This window comes from Cryptomeria japonica, chromosome 6 (genome assembly GCF_030272615.1).
Source record: "Cryptomeria japonica chromosome 6, Sugi_1.0, whole genome shotgun sequence".
NCBI classification, from domain to species: Eukaryota; Viridiplantae; Streptophyta; class Pinopsida; order Cupressales; family Cupressaceae; genus Cryptomeria; species Cryptomeria japonica.
Window position 1 is genome coordinate 17,030,055 of NC_081410.1, and position 25,638 is coordinate 17,055,692.

General features: G+C 36.2%; 1 protein-coding gene across 3 annotated transcripts in view; it reads left to right on the forward strand.

The window, feature by feature from the left end:
• LOC131048073 (citrate synthase, mitochondrial) overlaps positions 1 to 25,638 on the forward strand; it is a 190,428-nt gene that overhangs the window by 24,039 nt on the left and 140,751 nt on the right. For all 3 annotated transcript variants that reach the window (XM_057981928.1, XM_057981927.1, XM_057981929.1), the window contains one exon: positions 20,162 to 20,224. In XM_057981928.1, coding sequence (XP_057837911.1) covers positions 20,162 to 20,224 — 63 coding nt within the window. The remainder of the gene's footprint in view (positions 1 to 20,161; positions 20,225 to 25,638) is intronic.

The window sequence follows — 25,638 nt, forward strand, 5'->3', positions numbered from 1 at the left end:
CTGTCAGCAAGGCCACTAAGAAGAAAACATATGTTGCTGTTACAAAGAGCAGTCATGTTGATCAAAAAGGAAAAGCCAGGATGGATAATGGAGGTTTAGAAGCAAGAGCTCAAGAAGATTGAGTTATGCTGCTCCAAGGAGACCAATGAGAAACAACTTCAACAATGATTGGTATGGACCTCACTTCCATGACTACTGTCATAAATGCAATACTTATGGTCATTGAATTGCAAAATGTAGACTTATGTGTAGGTCCCTTCCTAGTTATGAAAGTAGAAATCCTTCTAATAATCTTAGAGATGTAAATGTCATTTGCTATCATTGCAATGGTGTAGATCATAGGAGTTATGAATGTAGGGGAAATGTATCTCTGTCCTACAATGGTTTTTTAAATTCATCATTCAATGTAAATGTAAAATGCTATTATTGTCAAAACTTGGGCCACATTGCAAAACATGGTAAGCTTAGAGCAGCTAGACAAAAGAAGAAAATGTCATCTTTGGAACCAAAGACAAAATCAGATCAGAATGTGACAGTAGAGAAGAAGCAAGAATCAAAACAAGTTTGGGTTAAAAAAGAGAAGGACAAATTTGAATCAAGTTTGATTGTCCAAACTGCCCTACATGCAGAAAGGAAGAATTTATGGGTGGTAGATAGTGGCTGCTCAAATCACATGACTGGTGACAAGAAGAAATTTATCAAATTAGAAGACTGGAATGGTGGTTCAATAAGGTTTGGAGACAATTCCTCAATCAAGATAAAAGGCAAGGGTACACTAAACATTGATGGAAAATTAAAAGCTCATGATGTATATTATGTGGAAGGTCTAAAACACAATTTGCTGAGTGTAAGTCAAATGTGTGACAAAGGATACATGTTCACTTTTGACCCAAGGGGATGTGAAATCGAAAGGAAAGCACTGGCAAACTTGTTGCTGAAGGCAAAAGGATAGATGGAAATGTGTACAACTTGAAAGAATGCTTTGAGTCCCAATGCATGATGGGACAAGTTGATGAAAGTTGGCTGTGGCGTAGAAGGCTTGGTCACATTCATTTTGATAATCTTGTTAAGGTGAGCAAGAGAGGGTATGTTAGGCACATACCTCAGATTATCAAACCAGCAAGCACTTTTTGTGAGGAGTGTCAAAGAGGAAAAGCAACTAAAGAGAGCCACAAGATTAAAAAATACTCAACAAGAAGGCCACTAGAGCTTGTGCATACAGACTTGTGTGGGCCTACAAGAACAAGAGCCCTAAATGGAGAAAGATACTTCATGCTACTCATAGATGATTTTTCAAGAATGACATGGGTCACTTTCTTGCAAGACAAGTCTCAAGCCTTTCAAAGATTCAATGTCTGAGATCAAACTGTGGAGGAGAGTTCACATTTAATGAATTTGAAGACTACTGTGAGAGACATGGAATAAGAAGACAATACTCTGGCCCTAGGACACTACAACAAAATGGTGTTGTTGAAAGGAAAAATAGGACAGTCAAAGAGATGGCAAGAACAATGTTAAATGAAGCAAATCTCCTTGATGTATATTGGAAAGAGGCAGTCCATACTGTTGTATACACATTAAATAGAGTACAACTAAGAGTAAATAGTAGAATGACACCGTATGAGTTATGGTATGATAGAAAGCCTTCAGTCTAGTACTTCAAGGTGTTTTGTAGCAAATGCTTTATCAAAAGAGATAAGGATGGATTAGGTAGTTGTGAATCAAGATGTGATGAAGGCATCTTCTTAGGGTACTCTACTCATAGCAAGACTTATAAATGTTACAACAAAAGACTGAGGAGAATGGTTGAGAGTGTGAATGTTAGAGTTGATGAGGATATGCTCAAAGAAAGGCAAAATATTGTAAATCAGAGTGAGGAACCATATGTGGAAGAGGAAGCACAAGCTGAAAGTGAACAACAGGAAGAGGCACCAAGCAAAGCTCCATGTATGTTCAGAAAAATCACCCTGAGGATCAGATTATAGGCAACAAGAATGATGGTGTGCAAACAACAAGGAGAACAAGGAACAATGAACAAGTAAATTTTTGCCTTATGACTGAGATGGAACCCAAGACATATGATGAAGCTAGCAAGCGTGAGAAGTGGATGAAGGCCACGGAAGAAGAGTTTGTTCATCTTTCAAAGGTTTTTTGTTGAGCCAATTTTCTAGTTTACACGTGACTTGAGCTGGTTCTAGGGCATTAAACGTTTCTATTTTGAGCTGTAAATGCTAGATTACATCTTGTAAATTGTTGGAAGGTTTTGTAAAGTGCATTTGCATGTAATGTTATGTCTCTATAGTAGTTTGTAACCATTCAAGGGAATATTTTAATTGTAGTTATGTATTTCCTCTTACCACATTTGTTTGCATGAATGTAATGAGGGTTTAGTGTATGTGTGACAACATCTACTACATTACAAATGCTTTATATTGTTCATGGATTATTAAGTATGTCCATTTTGATGGATATAATATTTGATTTGTAAGTAAATACATCTCTGGTTTTTGTTGATGTGTTGTCGGATGTATCTCCTCCCTCTTGTTGTTCATGACTTTATTGCTCAATAGAGTTGCCACTAGTCCATATTGTTGCAGAGTCAAACGTTCATCATTCAAAACAACCTCCATCATTATTAGAAGGAGTAGATTAGGATTTATACATGTTGCCCATGATTAATTATTGCTAACTAGGAAATAATCTTAAGCAAACCTTAAATTGTCAAATCTCCAAAGATCATGTCATGCATGTTTGCAGCTCCCACTATGTGTGTAATCTTAAGCAAACCCTAAATTGTCAAATCTCGAGAAATCATGTCAAATGAAACCGTCTAAAGGGATTAAAATACTTTTGTCATCTATAGGTGTGTGTGCAAGGTGTTTTATTAGCTTTATAAGAGGTCTTGTGCAACTAGTGTTGGCTTGATGATAATTGTAATGTGTTCATCACTTGTTGTCATTGATGAAACACTGTCACACACACATATGGACTACCGGTGTAACTTCAATTGGTTTACACTGTCAACCTGTATGTTTAAGGTTTATCTCTAACCGGTACTTTGTGTGAACCGATATGTGCATAAGAGATAACCTGTGGCTACACTAAGTCGACATCAAAATGAAAATGAAGATGAATATGGAGATCAAGCGGAAGATTCTAGGACAACGGTTCACATGTTTTTGATCCAACCGGTTTTGACTGTTCTAACTAGTATCTGATTTTGTGATTAGTTACTAGCACCGTTTTCTTGGCGGTCATTTTTGTGATGAGTTATGTTTACTTGTCTAGATACACTGCACCTAGGAAATTGTGTTGTGATTTCCTAAGGCCGACATAAGATTTGAATGTCTATTTAAAGACATCTTAGTGAATCATTTCGAACTGATAACAGAGAGAGTTGTTATGTGAATATTGAGTGAAAGCTTTTGTTGAAGAGCGATAAATGTTAAGATGAAGAGCAGTGTTGAATGTACTTAGAAGGATCTGATCAAGCACATAATCATTACAACATAATCAAATCCCCTAACCGGGTAAGCTCTAACAAGCTTCATTGTACAAATCCTCTGTCATGTCCCCTCCTTGATCGTTATTTATAATCTAAATGAAACAATTATTATTATAAACTAATATAATCAACAAATGATTATTTGAAATTATTAATATTTAATTATTAAATATTATTATTAATATTTATTAATATTTAATTATTAAATATTATTATTATTATTCACAAATTAATATTGAAAATTATTATACACAAATTATTTAGTAATATGTGAATCACATTTTATTATTAATAGAATTATTCAGAATTTATTAATGTGTGCATTACTTATATCAAAATTTGTTTATTCGGAAAGCACCGATCAAATTACCAATGCATTAGGCTGCGTTTAAGAATAACAAATTTTAATCAGAAAAGGTGCGAGTCAATGGGGATTCATATGGGAAAGACCAAAAAAGTCATCAGCAGTCTTGGAAACATTACGGGTATGACTATGATGATTGTTAACAATATCATATGGTGCTAATACAATACAATTAATACTATTAATATAATTTAATATTGTTAATACAATTAATATTACTAATGCAATTTAATATTGATACTATTAATATAATTTAATACTGTTAATACAACTTATACTGTTAATATGATATAGGAGGCATGTATTAACATAAAAACACTGTTAATCTAGTATAACTTAAAGGTGCCAAAATAACATAATGATGTTAATGTAACTTGAAGCTAATACAGTTAATAAAATCTGATATAATATTGTCAGTGTGGTATGATACTGCCAATGTAATACAGTACTGATAATGTAATGTAATAAAATGTAGGTAACATAATATAATGTTGTTAATGTAACATAATATAATGATATAAATAACGCTGTTAATACCAACTTGATAAATAGGTTCAGCAATAACCAATTATTCTCATAATACGTATGTTGATTCTTTTTCACTTATACCATATAATAAATATATATGTAATGGCCCCACTTTGAAATAAATTTTAATAATAAATGATAATAATAAAATTAAAATATTTTAAATTAAATTAAAATATAAAATAATATAATTAAATATGATTAATTAAAAATTAATTAAGTTAATGAAAAGTCAAAAGACATGAAAGGAAAAGTTGTGACTCCCTCAACAATGAGATATAAAAGGGAGAAGAGAACCTCATTTGAGGGGGGGAATAATTTGGAAATGAGAAGTGCAGATCTGATTTAAATAAAATGTGCAGATCTGATTATGAGAGGTTGTGTCTCTTCAAAGGGCAGAAATAATGAAGAGTTGCACTCTTTCAAAGGGTGCTAATGGTGAAGGGGCGTGTCTCTTGCCAAAGGGCATACATGATGAAGAGGTGTGACCTCTCCCTCACATTGAGAGATATAAAGGAAAGGAATCAAAAGCATCTAGTAAGATCACGATGGATCAGATCAGATCAGATCATAACTGCTATTAAGTTACAGGCAGTAACATCCTTGTTCTTGGTGGTATGCGTGGGGATGTGTTTAATAAGTATGCTTAATATATGAAGCCCAATAATGTTCTTATGCAGAATTAATAGTAATACTAATATGGACTGCAATATGTACGACAGTCATACTTAATTTCATATATATATTCATAATACATAAGAAATATATATACTTATAGTCTAAATCATGTTATTACTTTCCGTATTTAAGAAGATGGGATTGAGATGTTTCAAAGAGGGGCAGTCTAAATCCAAGCAATATGTTAAGTCCCAAGATATGGTGGAGATCAGCGACCCATAAGTCTTGAGGGTATAGACCCAAGATAGGTAAGGGCTTGGATCTGTAAACTTTGAGGGAACCTATTGTAGTTGGTCTCTAAGCACTTTGGTGACATATGTAAACCTTTCTCCCTTAAACTGAAGTAGTAGCAGGGTTTGATATCTATATTAAGAACTATGAATAATGAAATTAATCAGCTAATGAGAAAAATAGACAAGCACTGTTAATAACTTATTGAAGAAAATCTATCAATTTTAGTATATTTAAATAGATCAGGCAGGGGACATTACATCCTCTAACAAGGTGATCCATTAGTTTGGATTCTCAAATCCTCCAGCGAGGTTACTCCTAATAGGGTAGTACTCTTAACAGGGTATAAGCTTCTAATCAAGCTTGGGATCTCTAACAAGATTCGCTCCTAGCAGAGCACTTTGTAAGACCTTAACTGGTCAGTTATCTATTATTGCAGATAGTTAACTTGTGAGTTCCATCTTAGCGTGGTTTTTACCTATTTGGGTTTTCTATGTATAAACACTTGTGTTATGGTGGATGCTTTACTTTTTGTGGATACTATTATATCATTTTGGATAGCATGTATTTTGTTTAAATGCTTGGTTAAGTTCATCTACTGGTTAGTGTTTGAAGTAGTGTTTGTTTTGGCATCACTGATTCACCCCGCCCTGCTTTTCAAGTCCATCAATTGGTATCAGAGCCTAACTCCTTTGAAGCCTAACCGCTTAGAAGGGAGTCTTGAAACTACCATGGGGGACAAAAGCTACTTCGAGATGGCTAGAGAGCTAGAAGCTAGCAGAAATGAAGTTGAATCCCTTAGAGGCAAACTGAAAGCTTCTCAAGTCAAGAGGAGAGAGCTATCTGAAAAACTGTTAGAAATATCTGACAATAGTGCTTCAGATGAAGCCAATATTGATTCTTTAGCAGAAGAAGTTGAAAAGTTGCAAGGTGAGAAACTGAATCTAAGGAGAGAGCTAGAAGGTCTCACTATCCGCATGAGTCAGGAACTAGAAGCCAGAAGAGCTGCTGAAGATCTTATCAAGGAAAGAGATCAAGAGATTTTAAAGATCAAACGAGAAAGAGACACTATGCATGAGGAACTAATTGCTGAAACAGAAGAAAAGGAGAACCTAAAGCTAGAACTGTTAATGCATGGTAGCTTATGCAAGATAAGATCTTCCTAACCTTCCTTGTTCTGTTATTTATCTACATGCTTCATGTCTGATTTATATTAAATGCTATAAGTTATTGGGTTAAATTCGCCGATACATACTTGCTATCGGATGCATAAACATTGGCACCGATTCACATCTGTTATTGGGCTTAATTATATCAAGCATATTTGTTATCGGGTTTAATGAATACACCGCTTCATTTGGCATTAACATTGGTTAACAAATGCACTGGTTGGATTATATTCATCTTGCACTTTGAATCATCGATGTTTGTATGAACCGATTCATTAAATTGATCAGTCATTATATTATGATATTACAATATGCTATCGGGGGTTTTTGAACCGATAATCAGCATTGTGTTAATGGTATAATTGTAAAGGCACCGATCAATGGGTGCATTGATCGGTCATGCCTAAAAGGCATGACCGGTCAATACACCAATTGACCGGTTACCTAAATAATATATATGCCAATTGAATTCATTTGGAGAAGACATAGAAAATATTAAATGATCTCTCTCCTTCAGACCTGCAGATAAAAATCAGATTTATTAGACATTGACATAATTTCTCATATCCATATATAGCATTCATAGTTCATAACTTGTTCTTTAATTAAAATTGAAATAACTTTACAAGAACTTGAGTTGGCATCATCTCTGAAAGAGAATCTATCTAAGCATTATGAAGATCTTGTCAAAAAGCTTACTGAAGCCAATGAGAAATTGGAGAAGTTCGTCAAAAGTTCTACCATGCTGGAAGAACAAATTCAATCATAGACAATGAAGGGTGATATCTCTGGACTTGGTTTTCATACAATTGAAAAAGGTGAATCCTTCGGTACAAAGAGCAACTATCCAAAGAACAAAACTGCTCTTAAAGTCAATATGACTTCTGGTAAGAAGGGTTTTAGACCTGTCTACTTTGTTTGCCATAAGCTTGGTCATACTGCAAATGTCTGTAGAGACAAAGCTAACAGAAATGCAAATTACAATACTAATAACTTTGGTCATGTGGCAATGAACTGCAGAAGAAGAACAAGAAGAGGAAATGCAGGACCTTGGAGATCATCTGGTATGGCCTGCTAACATTGCAACAAATCGGGGCACTTAGCAAAATTTTGCAGAACAAGAAATAGAAAACCGGTCAACTCTTTCAAGGATCAGAAAGGCAAGCAGAAAGTTGATGTTGAGGAAACCTGAGAGGATATGAATCGAATTTGGAGGGAGAAAAGTGATGACTCGCCTGGAGAAGAAATTGTTCCTTCACCCAGTGAAGAGAATCCAGCACTGGTAACTTAAGCCTGTTTAACATGGCTAAGGGGAGCTTAACGGTAGCACATCTCCGGACCCCTTTGTAAAATGAGCGGGAAAGAATTTTTGAATTTTGAATTTTGGTGACTTTTTGTTGACGTGTTATCAACCAGTATTTCACTTAAGTGGTGAAATTAGGGTTTGTAACCTAAAGTGTGAGCATTTATTGCGGTTGGTAAAAAGGATAAAAACAAGTTTTACCTTATCATTTTTACCCTAACTCTTTCCAAAAAGAAATTTGAAGCGATTGCAGAGCAGAACAAGATTGTCTTGATATAAATTGGCGAATTGCTTTATGATTAGAGAAATCAGGTTGTGAATCGTAAGTTGCAGAGAAGCGAACGGGTGTGCATTTGAACATTTCAACTGGGAAACAGAGCGACGTGCAAGATACAAGGTATTTCTTTGTATACCGCTTCGAAACTTGTTTTTCTAGAATGGCATCTACTTCTAAGTCTGTAGAGAGGTTGATGATCACTGCCGAGCCTAAGGAAGCTCTAAAGGTAGATGAAATTATGTCTTATAATGCTTTGTCGCAAGTCCCAAGCGGTGTTGTGGTCAAAGGTGACTTGTCCAGCTATATAGATTGCAAAATAGAAGATTTGGGAAATCTACACATCTATACTCAGCTGAAATCACTCTGTGATAAGAATGGAAAGATTGAAACCAAATATGCTAAGGTTTTTGAAAAAGGGTTTCATAATGCCACCTATTTTCTTGAAGATTTTGAGGATGATCACATAAGAATAATTTTGAGTCGAGTCCACGGAGAGAATATGTATCTGGAGAGGACTCACACAATAACCAAGGAAGCTATTAGGGCTGTAACGGGTTATTTCTCAACCGGAGAAATTCCTGTGTTAAGGTGAATTTCAAAAGATACTGTCTTCAAGTTAACTGGTTCTACATCTGATAAGCGTGCTTTTTCTATCAAAAGGAGTCTATTGAGGAAGTTGTCACTCAGGCAACTGAAGAAACAACAGAGAAGAAAACAGAAAGAGCTATCATTAAGAGTGTACCTCTTGAACCGGCAAAGAAATAACTACTTGAAGAGGATGATGATGATTCTTTTAGTATTTTAGGACCCATTGATATGAACACTTTGAGCGCATTTGAAATGATGAAGATTGCTAATGTTATGCAATCTCGAGCACACAAGAAGAGACTGAAAGAGCAAAGGATTGAAGCAGAGACAATCCAAAATGCAGTAGAAATTTTGTCTGGTTTACTACCGGAAACAACTGTTGCACATCTTCCTACTCCCATCAACAAACTTGGTCAATTAGTTGCAGATGCATCTGATCAAATCAAGTCGCTTGAAGATGCTACTCAAATGTTTGCTGAGAAGAGCCACAAGAAGCAATATGGAGATAGATTGGCAAAGAACATTGAAAGTGGCAAAATGGCTTTATCTAATAATGGATGTCTGTTGAAGAAAGCTATTGAATATGGAGGAAAGTATCTTGCCTCTACCTCCAATGTTACTTTCTTTTATTTTGACATTTCTAAGAGTCAAATTGAAACTGAGCAGGAAATAGAAAGGTTATGGAAGGCATATGTTCCACTCCAAGACTCCATTCATGCCTTTAACTGGTCTATAGATGATTTGCATGACAAATTGAACATGAATGATAATGAGAAGGCTAAGAGATTCTGATCTCTCAAACAGCTCAAGAGTCTACTCACATCACAGGTCGTCATTCTTCAAAGAGCCTACTCCAATGTAGAAGCTATTCTTGCTACTCCTGAAACCTGCATGCTAGACTCAATGGAAGAATTCCATTCCCAGTTGTTGTCTACATTTGAGTACACTATTAACATATTGGAATCATGGGAAAATGCTTTATCCCAGATGAAGCAAAATTTCAATGATATTTTCATGAGATTAGCCAATGCATGAACCCTTTTTTTTAAGTTGTAATATATGTTGAACACTTTGATACAAATTTTCTATATATATGTATATATTTTACTTTTTCATTTTGGCATTGTTGTCAAAGGGGGAGTAATAATATGTATGTGTTTTTTTTTTTTTTTTGAAAATTTTGTATTTATGCACGCATTAAGGGGGAGCATTGCATTCAAGGGGAGTATGAGTATATATGTAAATATGTTGTGTATGCACACTTAGCGGTATTGTATTACTCAAAAATTTTCTAAGTGTTGCCATCAATGCCAAAGGGGGAGATTGTTGGCTTGATGATGATTGTAATGTGTTCATCACTTGTTGTCATTGATGAAACACTCACAGACACACATATGGACTACCGGTGTAACTTCAATTGGTTTACACTGTCAACTGGTATGTTTAAGGTTCATCTCTGACCGGTACGTTGTGTCAACCGGTATGTGCATAAGAGATAACCTGTGGCTACACTAAGTCGGCATCAAAATGAAAATGAAGATGAAGATGGAAATCAAGCGGAAGATTCCAGGACAACGGTTCACATGTTTTTGTTCCAACCGGTTTTGACTATTCTAACTGGTATCTAATTTTGTGATGAGTTACCAACACTGTTTTCTTGGCTGTCATTTTTGTGATGAGTTATGTTTACTTGTCTAGATACACTGCACCTAGGAAATTGTGTTGTGATTTCCTAAGGCTGACATAAGATTTGAGTGTCTATTTAAAGACATCTTAGTGAATCTTTTCGAACTGATAACAGAGAGAGAGTTGTTATGTGAATACCGAGTGAAAGCTTTTGTTGAAGAGCGATAAGTGTTAAGATGAAGAGCAGTGTTGAATGTACTTAGAAGGATCTGATCAAGCAAGTTTTGTGCTACTCAGAACAGATCAAACCATTCTTGTTGTTTTCTAATCATTACAACAGAATCAAATCCCCTAACCAGGTAAGCTCTAACAAGCTTCATTGTACAAATCCTCTAACAAGGTGATCCATTAGTTTGGATTCTCAAATCCTCCAGTGAGGTTATTCCTAATAGGGTAGTACTCTTAACAAGGTATAAGCTTCTAATCAAGCTTGGGATCTCTAACAAGATTCGCTTCTAGCAGAGCACTTTGTAAGACCTTAATCGGTCAGTTATCTATTACTGCATATAGTTAACTTGTGAGTTCCATCTGAGCATGGTTTTTACCTATTTGGGTTTTCCACGTATAAACATTTGTGTTATGGTGGATGCTTTACTTTTTGTGGATACTATTATATCATTTTGGATAGCATGTATTTTGTTTAAATGCTTGGTTAAGTTCATCTACCAGTTAGTGTTTGAAGTAGTGTTTGTTTTGGTGTCACTGATTCACCCCCCCCCTCAGTGCTTTTCAAGTCCATCAACTAGTTTGTCTTGACCTAGTGATAACTATAGGGGTCAAGTGTATATTGGGTATAGTTCCCGATTGTTGCTATCATGATATATTTGAATTGGTTTAAAATCTTATTAAGAATACCTTTGGGAATACTCTCTCGGACCTAGTGGAGCTCAAAGTGCAGAAATTCTACCACTCTCCTCAATCGGCCTTTAACCCTCTTTAGTTTGTTGATGAACCCTTGTCTTACGTTCTTGACAACAAATCCTCGACCCTGATTATGAAGAGTTAGAGGATTGTGGAGCAACAATTTTGGGACTCAACACCAAGCATTCCTTGGAATTGCGATGGTAGAAAGACAATATACCAAAGAGAAATTCTTATCAAACTTGGCGGCGAATTCATTCATCTAAATTTTCGTAGAGGCTGCCACTTTCTTTTGTTGCTGCTTCCCTTTGTACTTCTTGTCCAGACACTTTGATTTATAATGACCAAATTTATGACAAATGTGAAGAGCGCATAGGCAATACTGAGAGGGGGGGGGGTGAGGTGAATTAGTATTGCAAAAATTTAGCCTTTTAAAAAACTAAAACCATATAAAACATACGAAGAAACATAAAGAAAATAATTTTTCAGAACAAAGACACAAAGACACCATATATCTCGTGGAAAACCCTTTTGGGTAAAAAACCACGACATCAAATAACTTTCATTAATAGGATATGGGCACCAAGCCAGATCACATAAAGTGAACTATAACTCACTGAGAGCATTCACTTTCACGAGCACCAACTCTTCACAACAAAGCCACCAACTTGTGTAGGAGCATGTTGATGTGTTTTTTATGCACATGCGAACACAGAATAAAATACCAAGGTATCTTATCCTCTCTTGAACAAAGTCTCTCAAATGCTATGCTTCATGATCAAATGAGACAACTGCAAGGTTACGAAATGTCAGGTCTTGATGTGTGGATAAGTTGAGTGGTTTGATGTGATAATTTTGGAATCACAAGGGGACTTACGTTGTACATGAATGTTCACTCTTATCATGGATTAGGATGGATACGCTAATGACATAGGATTTTGCACTGAAACTCCCGATTCTAATCTAACAAAGATTTCTTAAAAAAGGGGGAAAAGGAATAGGGTTTAGGACTTCTATTCTAAAGCCTAGAATGCAAGAAAAGGGTGCAATCATCTAAGGTATAATGCAAAGATGTTCAAATCATTACCATCAAACATTGATTACCATTCAAGTTAATGCATAAACAATGGATGTATAACAATTGAAGTTATGCTCATAAAATTCCAGTTGACTATGCAGGGTGCACTTACAATCAACAAGAGTCTAGTGGTATGGATAAATGGATTCCACATAAATACATTCAACAAATTTCTTCATTCAATCTAACCACACTTGAAAGAAAATTCTAAATCTAAAATTCTAATCTAACTTGGAGGAATTGAGAACCTTGAATGCAAGACAACACGTAAACAAAAATCACCATCAATTCGAACAATGATTTGTATTCAAATTTGCAACATCTACCAACAATTCTCAAAAATCTCTCCCTTACAAAAGAGAGGGAATGGGGTTTATATAGAGCCTTAAAATAAATGAATGGCTTAGATTGATTCAAGATCAATTGCCAAGATTACAAGATAAAACCCTAATTAGGGTTTGTTACAACCACCATTAGATTGGCCAATAAGAAACGAGGGTACGTAAGATAAATAATATTTCATGTAGTGCCATGTGTCACTTATTTCCTCCTTGAATGAATGTTGACTTGGTACCCCTTTGATTGGACGAATGGTGACTGGGATGCCACCTCAGCCTGCCTTGTAGACTTAATCAATTTGCCTTGTACATTCTTCTTCTTCTTCATAATATTTGGAATTCCTTATGATACTTTGCATTCCATCCCTATGTTAATGAATTATATGAATTGTTCCCTCCTTATGTTTGGAAAATTTTCCCAATCTTGGAATCTTGAAATATTTCATTGGCGGTCTTTGATACTGAAATTTTTTGATGTAGTTCCTGATTTCATAAAGTGGAATCCTTTGTGTTCATTTCTTGAACTTGCTTTCCTTCATTTGTTCATCATCAAGGTGAAGTCTTCTTCATGATTGATCTAGTTCTCATCTTCGCCTTTGGAAATCCTTGTCTTGAAATCCTCTTCCAGTCCTTGATCAACATGCTTCCCTTCGTTGTAACAGTCTTGCAAAACAAATAAACATTGAATCACATACTAGTATGATAAACTTTATTTCAACCTTGGTGGGAAATCGATCATCATAAGGACAAATTAGTCCTCAAAACATCCGCATTATCCTTGTTCATTTCTTCACTTGGTGGAAATTTGATGCCTATCTGGACAACTTTGTTATTGATTTTCATCTGAATTGATTTATCCCTTCCTTTGTAATTCCGCCCTCAAGTGGAAATCTGACCCTCATCCAGATTCCTTGTCCTTGAAAATTTTGTGTTTATTGGATCATCATTCGATGGAGTGGACATCCAGACACCATCAGGACTTTGTTGCTTACATTTGTCCCAACATGTGATAGGTAATCTTAGAAAATTGTAACACCAATTCTGAAAAATATTAAGGTCTGGATTGAAATTTGGAAAATTCTCCTCAAGGAAACCTGATTTTCAGACTTAGGATAAGTCTGATTGCAATAAGTAATTCTGAAGACACCCTTTTAAACTCAGAAAATCAGGTATTTGGAGCCCAAAAATGAATGTCCAGGTCTGGAAATATCACTTGGAGGTCTGAAAACACTAAGAAAGTGACTGATTTTTGATATCAAAGTTGTAATAAAAGTCTGATTTTCTGAGGATTGAGTCTGAATATGCCCTCCAATGTCTGAAAATACTCATAAAATGGTGTATTGAAGTCTGATTTTCTGATTCTTAAGTTTGAATACACCCTCTGAAAGTCTGAAAATGGATCCAAAAAGTCTAAAGGCACACTGAAAATGATGAATATCAATGGCTGAAAGTGGTCACAGCCATGTCACATGCTTGCATTTGAATTATTTTGACCTTCAAAACTCATAAATGGTCACATCTGAACTCAACTGTGTGGCTGGAAATGAAGTTTCACTCTGAAGATAACTCAGAAAATGTCAAAATTGGTGCCTGGAAGTATACCACAATGCTTGGAAAAGGGTTTGGAAAAGTCTGATTTTTAGTTCTTAAAGTCTGAAGACACCCTTCCAAGGTCCAACAATGGCTGCCCTATGTTTGAAGACAACCTACAACTTCAATAAAGGAGTCATTTAAACTTATCGTAGTCATAGGAAACACTTGTATTTGATGGATTTTACCTTCCCAAAGTGAAGTACAATTAAATTAGGCCACTTGCATTAAAAATATTTCAAATTTCATTCAAATTTGGCCAGTTGGGGGAAAAACGTCGCATATCTGGATAAAAATCCAAGTCAAAAATCATCACAAAGCATCACAATTGCCTTTTGGGGAAAAATGACCCCTATCTGGATAAAAGTCCAAATCAAAAAATCATCATCATTCATACTTGGAGAAATTCGCCATTCATCAGGACAATTATCTGCATTAAAATCCATCAAACTTGATCAAATTGTTTGCATCAAAGTCATCCACACTCCCAGGGGAAAAACGTGGGTCATCAGGAGGATTTCCCAACACTTAGTCAAAATTCTGCTCTCCTGGTGGAAAATCGCCCTCCATCAGAATAATCAATGGGTGGAAAATAGGGTCCATCGGAATTCTGGTGGAAATTCACCTCCCATCAGGATTTTGAGTGGGGGAAAATCATGGGTCATCGGAAATGTTTGGGGAAAAGCACCTCCCATCAAGATATTAACAATTTAACCACTCAAAATCATCTGGACACTTAGAATTTTCAATAAAACGTGGCAGGACTTAGGTGAATTTATCAAAATTTGAGCGGAAAAAATAGGAACTTTATCGGGATAAAGTGCAAATTTGACTTGAATAGCCTCCTAGGAGTGGGAAAACAACTCTGAAATGACCTTTTGATGCTTAGGCACAAAAATATCATTGACTTGGACACATCAGACATATTTACGCTCAAATTTAAAAACTTATTGCAAACTCAACTCTGGACAAAATTTAGGATCACTCTTTAACAATTTGACATTTTAAACACATGATCCTATTCAAAAGTCAAAAACTCTCTCATAAGCAAAGGCAAACACTAGGAAATTAGGCAAAACTTCTACTCTAAAAAGCGAAAAGTGGGGGTCCCCATTTGCAATGGGGTGATGTGTGAAGATGTCACAACAAAGCACTAACTCTGAATTGATAAGGCACCAACCTCAATGAGAGCTCCAACTCACAAACACAGAGAATTAATTATACCTTCTAGATTACACACAACACTTAGAAAAGAAAAATTTCAACTCCAGAAAACTCCCAATCTCAAATTCACACCCTCCAAAACTTTTTCACACTTATATCTGCATATATGTCTTCTTAAAAAAACAACCCCCTAAAAAAACGTTCTTCTCAACTATAATTTAAAAAAAAATACTTAGTCACACCCTCTGGAAACCAAGACGTGCTCATTAATTCACATTCATTTTTCACTAACTCTACAATAGCTTTATTTCCATGACTTTAGATAACATCAGCCATAAAGATAACTGCTATTACCAACATATCACCAAAATTTCAGAATCTCCACTAAAGTCCTCTGCATATTCCTCCTGAATTTCAATCTCTTCATCACAAATAAAACTCTAAAATTTCACAAGCTGTGATCCTAAGGATGTCCTGGATGTAAGGGATAAGTTTCTCATAGTAAATTAAATAAATTTAACCATAGGATATCCAGATGCAGCTTGTTGTAAACAAACATCTGCTAACAATGTTGATTCACAAATAACATGCATAATGTAATTGCATGAATTAATAACTACATATGAAATTCATGAACATTATTCAATCATAAAAGAAGAACTTATCTCTTTCAAGTCAGAATATGAATCCATCTGAATCCTTTTGTGGAAGAGTTTCACCAACATCTGCAATGGAAGCTTGAGGCATAGTCCTGGTAGGACATTGCATTGTATAGTGACCATATTTGTCACATCTAAAGCATTGGATTTCTGAAATATCCTTCCTTCTTTTGAATGTAGGAGCACCATTAGATTCCTTATCTTTCTTCCTTTTCATCTTTATGGAGTGGGAGGCAAGAACATGAATGTCTTCATTTATGGAGTTTTGGCCAATGCCTCTTATAGCCAATCTAGACTCTTTTTGAATGCAATCTTGCTTTAATTGATCAAAGTTAGGAAGTTTTGATCTTGCACTTATCCCTTGAATAAATGCCTCCCATGAGGAGGGGAGACCATTTAGTGCTAGCATAGTTAACTCTTTGCTCTCTATTGTGTGACCTATAGTAGAGAGTTGATCTTTTAATTCAGTAATCCTCATGAAGTAGGAGGTGATTAATTTGCCTTCTGTTATTTTGACATGATGGAGTTGTTGCTTTAGAGAAAGAGCTCGACTTGTGTTGTTTATCTCATACATGTTTTCTAATGATTTGAACATGCCATAGGCAGTCTCCATCTTGGAGATAATTGGCACAATATGGTCTTTAACGGAGTCAACCAACATCTTCACGGCTTTATTATTTTTTCTCTTCCATTGAAGCTTCTAATCTTCTTCGTTTGGTTTCGGTATGGCTTTCTTCACAAATTCATCTAATTCGTTTTCACTCAAGGCAAGCATGATTCTAAAGTTCCAAGATTGTTAGTAGTGATCTTTATGGCTGATAACATTATGTGTGTTATTTGTGAATCAACATTGTTAGCAGATGTTTGTTTACAACAAGCTACATCTGGATATCCTATGGTTAAATTTCTTTAATTTACTATGAGAAACTTATCCCTTACATCCTTAGGATCACAGCTTGTGAAATTTTAGAGTTTTATTTGTGATGAAGAGATTGAAATTTAGGAGGAATATGCAGAGGACTTTAGTGGAGATTCTGAAATTTTGAATTTCCATTTTTTTATGAAACAATATTTACTTACAAAAGTGCTACAGTCATCTTGGAAAAGCTATAAGTAATTTGTGAAGGGCTCGATCTTATGACAGTAGATCCACGGTGGTTTGGATCTAGCACTTTCAGACGTATGAGGATCATACCAGAAAATGAGAGTCTCTTGAAGCGAGATATCTTCCATGATTGGGTCCATGTGAGCAGGGGATGCTTCCGTGACAGAGGGAGCAACTAAGAAGATCTACTTCAAATGAATATCCAAGAATCTTGGTCATATTGATTCAGAGAGAGTGGACTATGTTGAAATAGTTTCTCTAGTAATTAATCAAAGAATAATGATTCATGAGTCTAATGGATATAGACTGGAAGGTCTTTATACTAACTCCCAGGTCATGATAATTATGAATAGATGAATACTTGACAAGCTTCGAATACACCAAGAGTGATGCAGACTCCAACCTTGTATTTCATGAAAGGTCAAGGTGTGGAAAGGAATCCTATTCATTTAAGATACATTAGTACTAATGAGCAGACGATGGACATTCACCAAACCTCTTCTCAGTATAAAGTGTGTGTGCTTTCGAGGTAAGTTTGGTATGGTAAAGAATGAAATCCTAGCTGAGATTGAGTCTCAACATCATTAAATTAGTTATATGTTATACTAATGTATTCTTCTATTTGAGCAAAGATGTTTAAACTGTAAACTCTTAATGCAACTTATTAATCTGATATGGTTCATGACTAATGTCATGTGTGTGACTCCACGACTCCATGGTCTTTTTATACTTGTGTGTTCCCTTTGGATGAGCCATGGTGGATATCATTGTGAGGTGACGATCTCTCAATGATAAACACTTGTATATCTGATCATTATTGTAAGGTTACGATCTTACAATATTGATTGATCACACCATTATGATGGATATCATGAGACGTGATATCTATGGATATGTCATGATGGTTGATATCTATAGAAGTAATATCTATGGATATAACATAATGGTGGATATCATGAGACGTGATATCCGTGGATAAGCCATAATGGTTGATGTTACATAAAGAGATATTCATGGTGGATATTATGTGACGTAATATCTATGGACATGCCATGAAGTAAATATCCTTAGATATACCAGGATGGTGGATATCATGAGACGTGATATCCATGGACAAGCCATAATGGTGGATATTACATTAAAAGATTTATGGTGGACATCATGTGACATGATATCTGTGGATATGCCATAACTCCTGATATCACAGTGAGGTGATATCTTTCTCTCACACAATAGATGAAGCTATTGTGCTCACAATGTGGTGATATAACTTACTAGAATGAAAGAATTCCTCCCTAGCTAAGAGGGAGTGTTGAAAAACTATGTAGCAACGGTCGGATAATTCTTATCCTTGATCGTACTTCACTCTATTTGTATCACGATATTATGTGATGATTGATTTGCTCTATAAATCATTTCGGATTATACATAGCATTGTTTATGTTTGTTAAGAGCGTTGATTGTTAAGTCATAGTATCGGTGACTAATTATACCGATTACTAATTGTTTAACCTTTGCGTATGTTTACCATTGATTTTCAATGGTCGTTCCTCCACATAGGAGTCACAACTCTATGTGGAATCTTGTCGATTCCACATAGAGCCGTGACTCTACGTGGACCACCGAGGATGTCTATATATCTCGGTCCATTTCATTTGATGTGCAATAGACAAAGTGGTAATAACAAAGGTGCAGTCGATATTGTGGTGAAAGTTACAGCAGTCGATAATATTGTTCTAACACCAGTTGATATTTTGTGTATATATGGTTTCACATATGTATGTGATCAGCGATCAAGACTATAGATATTTGGTATAATATATGCAGTACGAAGCACGATAAACCCTTCATATCGTGTGAGAACAGTGTGCGGTCTGCAAGCATAGTTACAGTATAAAGTATTCACCATATTCGAACTTGGACAGTTCGAATATCAGAATTACGGAATTCTGATCTATCTATAACAGTGAATAAGAATTATATTATTTGCAATACCGAACACATTAAGTTATCAAACACATATTATACATCGAGTCAATTGATATTGAATACCTGAGCTAAAGTATTGCACATATGTGTTATTAAAATTTAAAATTATCTACCTATTTAAATCTGATCAAATTTAACAATACCCTCCCATAATGGTCATCCTATCAACTACACCAAGTTGCCTCCTAAATTATACAAACTTGTTTGGGCTCAAAGACTTGGTGAGAATGTTTGTAGTCAGGTCCATAGTTGGAACATACTGCAAGCTCGGAGTTCCATCTTCAACAAGTTGTCGGATGAAATGACTATGAAGCTCTATGTGTTTGGTTAGCTCGTGGAAGGCTGGATTCTTTGCAAGTTTCAAGCACCCCTTGATTGTCACAAAATAAGGGTGAAGGACCTGTTTGAGACATTTTCATGTCAAAAAGCATCCTCCATGACCGTAGTGCCGACATGCTGCTTTAACAGTTCCTTGATACTCTGCTTCTGTTGAGGAAAGAGCTACCGTCTGCTGCTTTAACAGTATCTTTGCTTTTTCAGCTTTGGTCATTTCTGCTTGGGTTGATTTTCCAATTTCCTTCTTCATTTTCATTCACCATTCTTCTAGAACAAATGAGGCTGGGTTTGCCTTTGGATCTGTATAAAATATTGAATGTGTTTCTTGTTAAGATCCAATAAAGTTTTCTTTGAGTTGAGGCATTTTTGATTTTAGGTGGTTATCATGGGTATTGGCATATATGGGTGTTAGCTCTGTGTTTTTACTCTGCCCCCTTTCTTGGATATTTGTTACCTTACGTGTAATTTGATTGTTGAGGTTTTGTCCTCTTTTTTGACAAATGAATTCATGTGTTGGTTTTAGCTTTTGGAATTATATTTAAGAAATTAAATTTCTGTGGATCAATGAAAAGGAACAGTTCACTTTCTATTTCTTAAACAAGAACATATGTAACAAATAAATTGTGTACAGATGTAAAGCAAAGAAGCTTGTTCTCTATGTTACTATACAAATCATTGCTCGTTGTGGTAATTGCTTTTTCTTGTATTGTAGGCTCTCCGAGAATCTACTTCTCAGTTTGTACGATGGCTTCAAGTTCAGAGTGCACCACATGAGGTAACATTTAATGTTTTTCTCATTAATTGCCCTTGAGGAACTCAAGGACTTGTTAATAAGTAGCTAGGATTAAAATATGAGGTACACATTACAGAAAAGTTTATGAAATTGAACTGGAACTTAAAAATAAACTGTATGATGATATAGAATATGGAAGTGGATGCAATTCCTTGTTTGGTGGCACAAAATGAGGGAGCATTATCCCTCTCCCATTTATATTAAATGAAAAAGAATGTACTTTTAAAGTGTGTTCCATGAATCCAAAATGGTCTGGAATTAAAACAAACTATAGCTGCCAAATTCTGCTTGAAAATCAGGGAAACAACGAAAGGAGCCATCAAGAAACATTACCACAGGTACGATTGAAAGCAAGAAACGAAAAACTTAAGGCAAACATCAACAGCCTGCCATTACTCAGAATCACACTCCACCTCAACAGAAACATTCTGCCTCCATCTTTTGCTCATGTGAGCTTGAGCCAACCAAAAGAGAACCCCCACTAGCCATTCTCTTGCTATCTTGCTGTGGAGAAGAACAAAATGGATGGCTGAAAGTAGAGATATCAACAGGAACAAAATCTCCATCCCCATGCCTGGCCAAGAAAGATTGAAGATTCCCCACAACTCCAATTTAAAATAAGAACTGCACCTCAAACTCACAAGAGGAGACCCATCCCCTGAATTCACCTTAACAGACTCCAGTAGATTTGAGAAAAACATGGAAGCTATCTTAGAGCTAACCCAGTTGTGATTGTTGGAAATATTGTCATTGATGTCAAGAAGGCAAGAATACAATGTTGTCATTGATGTCAAGTAGGTAAGTAGACAATGTCATAGACAAAATATCATTATTGTCAATGGAGGAAAGATATTGTCATTAATGTCTAAGTTCAGGAAGTAATTGTTCATGTCAAATAAAGGCATACATGGACAACAATCATACACGAACACCTACACAAATGAGTCAAGGGTCATAGGGTTGAAGCTGAAGCAAGAGACCTGCCATAAGCTAATACAATAGCAAATTGATGATACAGATGAAGACATGAAGGACTTCGAGTTTAGATCGCTGAAATATGAAGCACTGATATATAAACAAGCAGTTTGTGAGGACATGATTGGATTCTGTGAATATGAATGTTGTTGAAGATCATTCAATTCAAGAGTTGATGAGCAAGAATTGTAAGAGTAGAGCCATTAGGATTTAAGAAGGATGAAGTCTACGCTGTGGTCTTTCCCTTCCATTAGAGAGCCAGTTTGTTGCAAGTAGAATCAAAATTGACATGAGTAGAGATTGTATGATGTGGATCAGTAAATAAATATACAGTGACAGCAATATGTGTTTACAGATATGGAAATCAGCCAAGGAAAGAATCTAAATGATGAATGAAGTAATACAGGCAATCAATATTAAACTAACACGTCAGCAAGTCATCAAGTTTGATATGGACAACAATTTTCTACAGCAAATGGTTGGTGATTTAGAGTGGTTTCTTACCAAGTCAATTAATGATGAATTTTTGAGAGATAAGCAAGCTGCAAGCTAAAGTAGATGCTCATATATCAGTGAAAGCATAGTCAAAATAAATATATTCAAACTATGTTTGGAAAACACAATATAGCTATCTATGAGAAGAAGAAGAATGCCAATCTTAAGAGCAGCGATGGAAATAATAGTTAATTAGAATGACAGCATTGATTATAAAGAGATGCAATTATGAACATTTTTTTAATATATTGAAATATGATTCAGATTAAAGAGGAACCAAACTGGTAAAGCACTGAAGAGAATTACTAAGCGATCAGAGTAGAAACAGACTTAAACAAAGGCAAAGATACAGATCACTAAGGACAAATATCCTACAGCAAACCAGAAATAGACAAAAGCAAATAAGACGAAAAACAGAAAAAGAGAAAGAGAAAAAGTGCACGATTGCATTTAGATAAGAAGCAATGACTAAGAAAAATTAAAGAGCATCGAATGTTTTGAAAAGCCATATAAGACAAAATTAGACGTGGCATGAAGAGAGCAGTCAGTAAATGACAAAAATAGTACTTTAATAGAAAGTGCTTTGTTTATTAAGACAAACGGTAATTACAAGGCATTACAAAGTGATGAAGTCTAACTAATAGAGAGCGATAAAATTAGAGAAAAGCTTTATCAAAAATAATTGTGATTAATGAGCAGCGCTTATGTTTATGGTAAAACGATTCTCATGAAAGCAAACAAATAAAGTTTATCAAAAAGGTGTGGTGCAACTAATTAGTTTAACTTGTGTTTAAATCATTTGTAAAAGGAGCGATTTATTTGGTACCTTTTAAGAAAAATATTAATGATTCTTTTGAAGTCACTTCGTTTGAGAAGACTCTTCATAAAGAGGCATGTCTATTAGAAGGCATACATTGAAGATATAAAAGCAAGGTTGTTTAGATGAGAGTAGCGTGTGAGTATGGTGTGTATGTGCATATAAAACAGAAAGAAGATTTTTAAGAGATGTGAAGTGTGATTGAAGAGTGTGAAAAATATATGGAGGGAGTGGTATTGTGAGAGCGTATAGTCTGTATGTGTGACTGGTGTGTGAAATAAAAGAAAGTATTTGAGTAAGATATGTGGGTGTGCTAAATAAAAGAAATATTTATTGTAGAGATGATAAGTATAAAAATATAAATCTAAAAATATCCTGATCTGATTTATATCAGACCTAGGAAGATTAAGAAGATATCAAGGAGGAAATGTGAATGTTGGTGAGAAATGTGAAGAATAAAAGAAAATCAGAAAGAATTCATTCAGATCTACATATGAGGAATTAAAAGAAGATTCAGAGCAGACATGAGAAGAACTTTATATCTGATTTATGAAGATTTTATGAAGGCCTTATGAGCAGATCTTGTACAGAAGTTGGATCAGATTTGGAGCAGACTTTATGTCTGATTGAAGCAAAAATTGGATCAGATTTTGGAACAGATTTTGTGCCTTATTTGTAGCAGGTTTTGGATTAGTCATTGAGCAGTCATAAAGCAGTGTTAGATCAGATTTGTAAAGAGTGTTGGGGCAGATTTATAGAATGTGTTAGATCAGATTCATGAAGTGATATAAGAGTGTATTTTGTATAGAAAAATAAAATCCATCATCCGTTGTTGCAGGAACATTGTCAAGGTGGAAAATCAGATTTATGCGAAATGTGTTGGTGCTCATGAATTTTGAAGTGGAAGTTGGTGCTTCCAGTGGGTTGGTGCCTACAAACATTGTAAAAGAAGAATTGTATAAAAGCATTGATTTGCTGTGGTTTTCTCCTGTAAGGGTTTCCATGTATATATCTTGTGTTCTGCTTGTGTTCATATTAGTTAGATCACATATGAATGTTGGTATGCAATGAATATGTTAATGAGATAAGCTATATACTTGTGATTGAAGTTAAAAAATTTTAATTGGTAAAATTTGTTGTTATGCTGATTCACCCCCCTCCCCCCTTCTATCCTAATATCACTAGCTCTATATGGAGTCGTGCATTTGTATCTCAAGCAAGTCAACAAATAGTACTACAACCATAGGAGCATTATTTAGGACAGGTTTTAATACAAAAAACTAGAAGTATAAATGTAATTTGATTACAAGGACTTTTTTTGGGAAAAAATTGAAAAAGATGTTGCTCTTCCATCCAACATGGCCCAAAAAGATTTTCATTTCTTCTTTTTTTTAAAACTAGAGTAAGTATATTGAAGTAGTGCCCCTTATGGGGTCAAGGGGCAGTTCCTCTTTTGGGGCAATGCCCTCAATGAAGGGGTAGTGCCCCTTGTGGGGGTTTGGAGGCAACACCTCTTGAGGGGTTTGGGGGTGGCAAGCGTAAATTAAAGCCTTTGGGACTACACAAACTGTCATGGCAGATGCCATTTTTCATAATTTTATCACTTTAACCATCCTCCAAAGGTCCTCGAAACCTTTCTTTTAAGGCTTTTTTTTCCATTTTCCCTTCTGTGGCCAATTCTTCCCCTTGGGACTTGTTGGATACATGAAGTTTGGTAAACTTGCTGGGTACTCAGGGACCTGTTTAGTGCGGACCACCTTAGGACTTGATGAGTCTTGGTGAGTCTAGGTGAATCTTGTAACTATGCTAAGGAAACATCATATCTTATATTTCTCATCCAACAACTCTCAGTTGTTTCATATTGAGTTCCTACCATTTGGTGAGAAGATTGTTCATTGGTTGTTCCCTCCTCTTTCCAATTCATGATGGCTGGAATAGGCTGCTAAATTATCTTTGGAGTTGATTTTTGATGGCTAGCTTCATTGCTATCCTTGGAGGTGATATTAAGTAATTATTGTATTAAATTCTTGCAAAGACACAATGTAACGATTTGCATAATGTTGAGACATGGACCAGCTAGGACTCGAACCTAGGACCTTCCATACGCTGTTGGAGTGCTCTACCACTGAGCTACTAGCCCCTCTTGGACCAGTCCATCGTTGGTCCGGGTGTGGCTTATTTCCAACACCAACACCCCCCCTTAAGCCACACCTCTCGTGTGCTTGGGGCTCCTAGCCTAGACTTGGCTCTGATACCATGTTGACCAGCTCCATCTCCATCGTATGCAGGCGAGTGGCTAGCTCCTCCCGAGCTGTGATGGCCGCCACCCGCTCTGTCTCTGTTGCCGAGGCACCATGTTGGGTACGTCTGAGCTGGTAGTACCCGTCCCTGAAAGCTTTCTCTACCTGCTGTAGCAGCAAGTGTACTCCACCAACCTCAGCCGTCTCCCCATGCCTCCAATCTGCCAACATCTCGGGAGTCTCCACAGCAGGCCAACCCCTGACCTCAAAACATCTCCCAAATTCCTCAGCACACCCGCCAGAGGCAAAGGCATGGAGTCCCTCAACGGCAGACTGCCCAACGATCTGCTCCCGAATAGAGACTGCCAATCTCCATGCGTTGGCCTCAACCTTAGCTGCCATCCTGTGCACATTGGCTCCCATTTTTGCCAAAAATACCTCTATGCCCTCCGACTGGCACACCGTAGCGGCCTGCTCCTGCTGGTGCATCTTCGCCATCTCTTCCTCAAACCCAACGGTGTCTTGTAGGAAATCCATCACCAACTCTTGCTGTCCGGCCTCCTAATGAGAACTACCCTCATCGAGGTCCACAATCTTCAAAAAAGGACGTGGCTGAGGTGAGGTAGGCGGGGGTCCCAGGGGTGTCATGGGAGGCATCATGACTCTAGCTGCTCTGAGAAGAAGTGTCCTCGGAGTCGTCCCCTTCCTCTGCACTAATATTGGCCTCTTCTGTAGCTTCTTCATCTATGTCCTCGTCAATTGTCTCCATCTCTTGTTCCGTGTCCACCTGTGGGGGTCTCTGTCACTTCCTGCTAGAATGGGCTTCCCCGCTACTTGCCATGGTATCCAGGTGGGTCCAAGAAAAAATG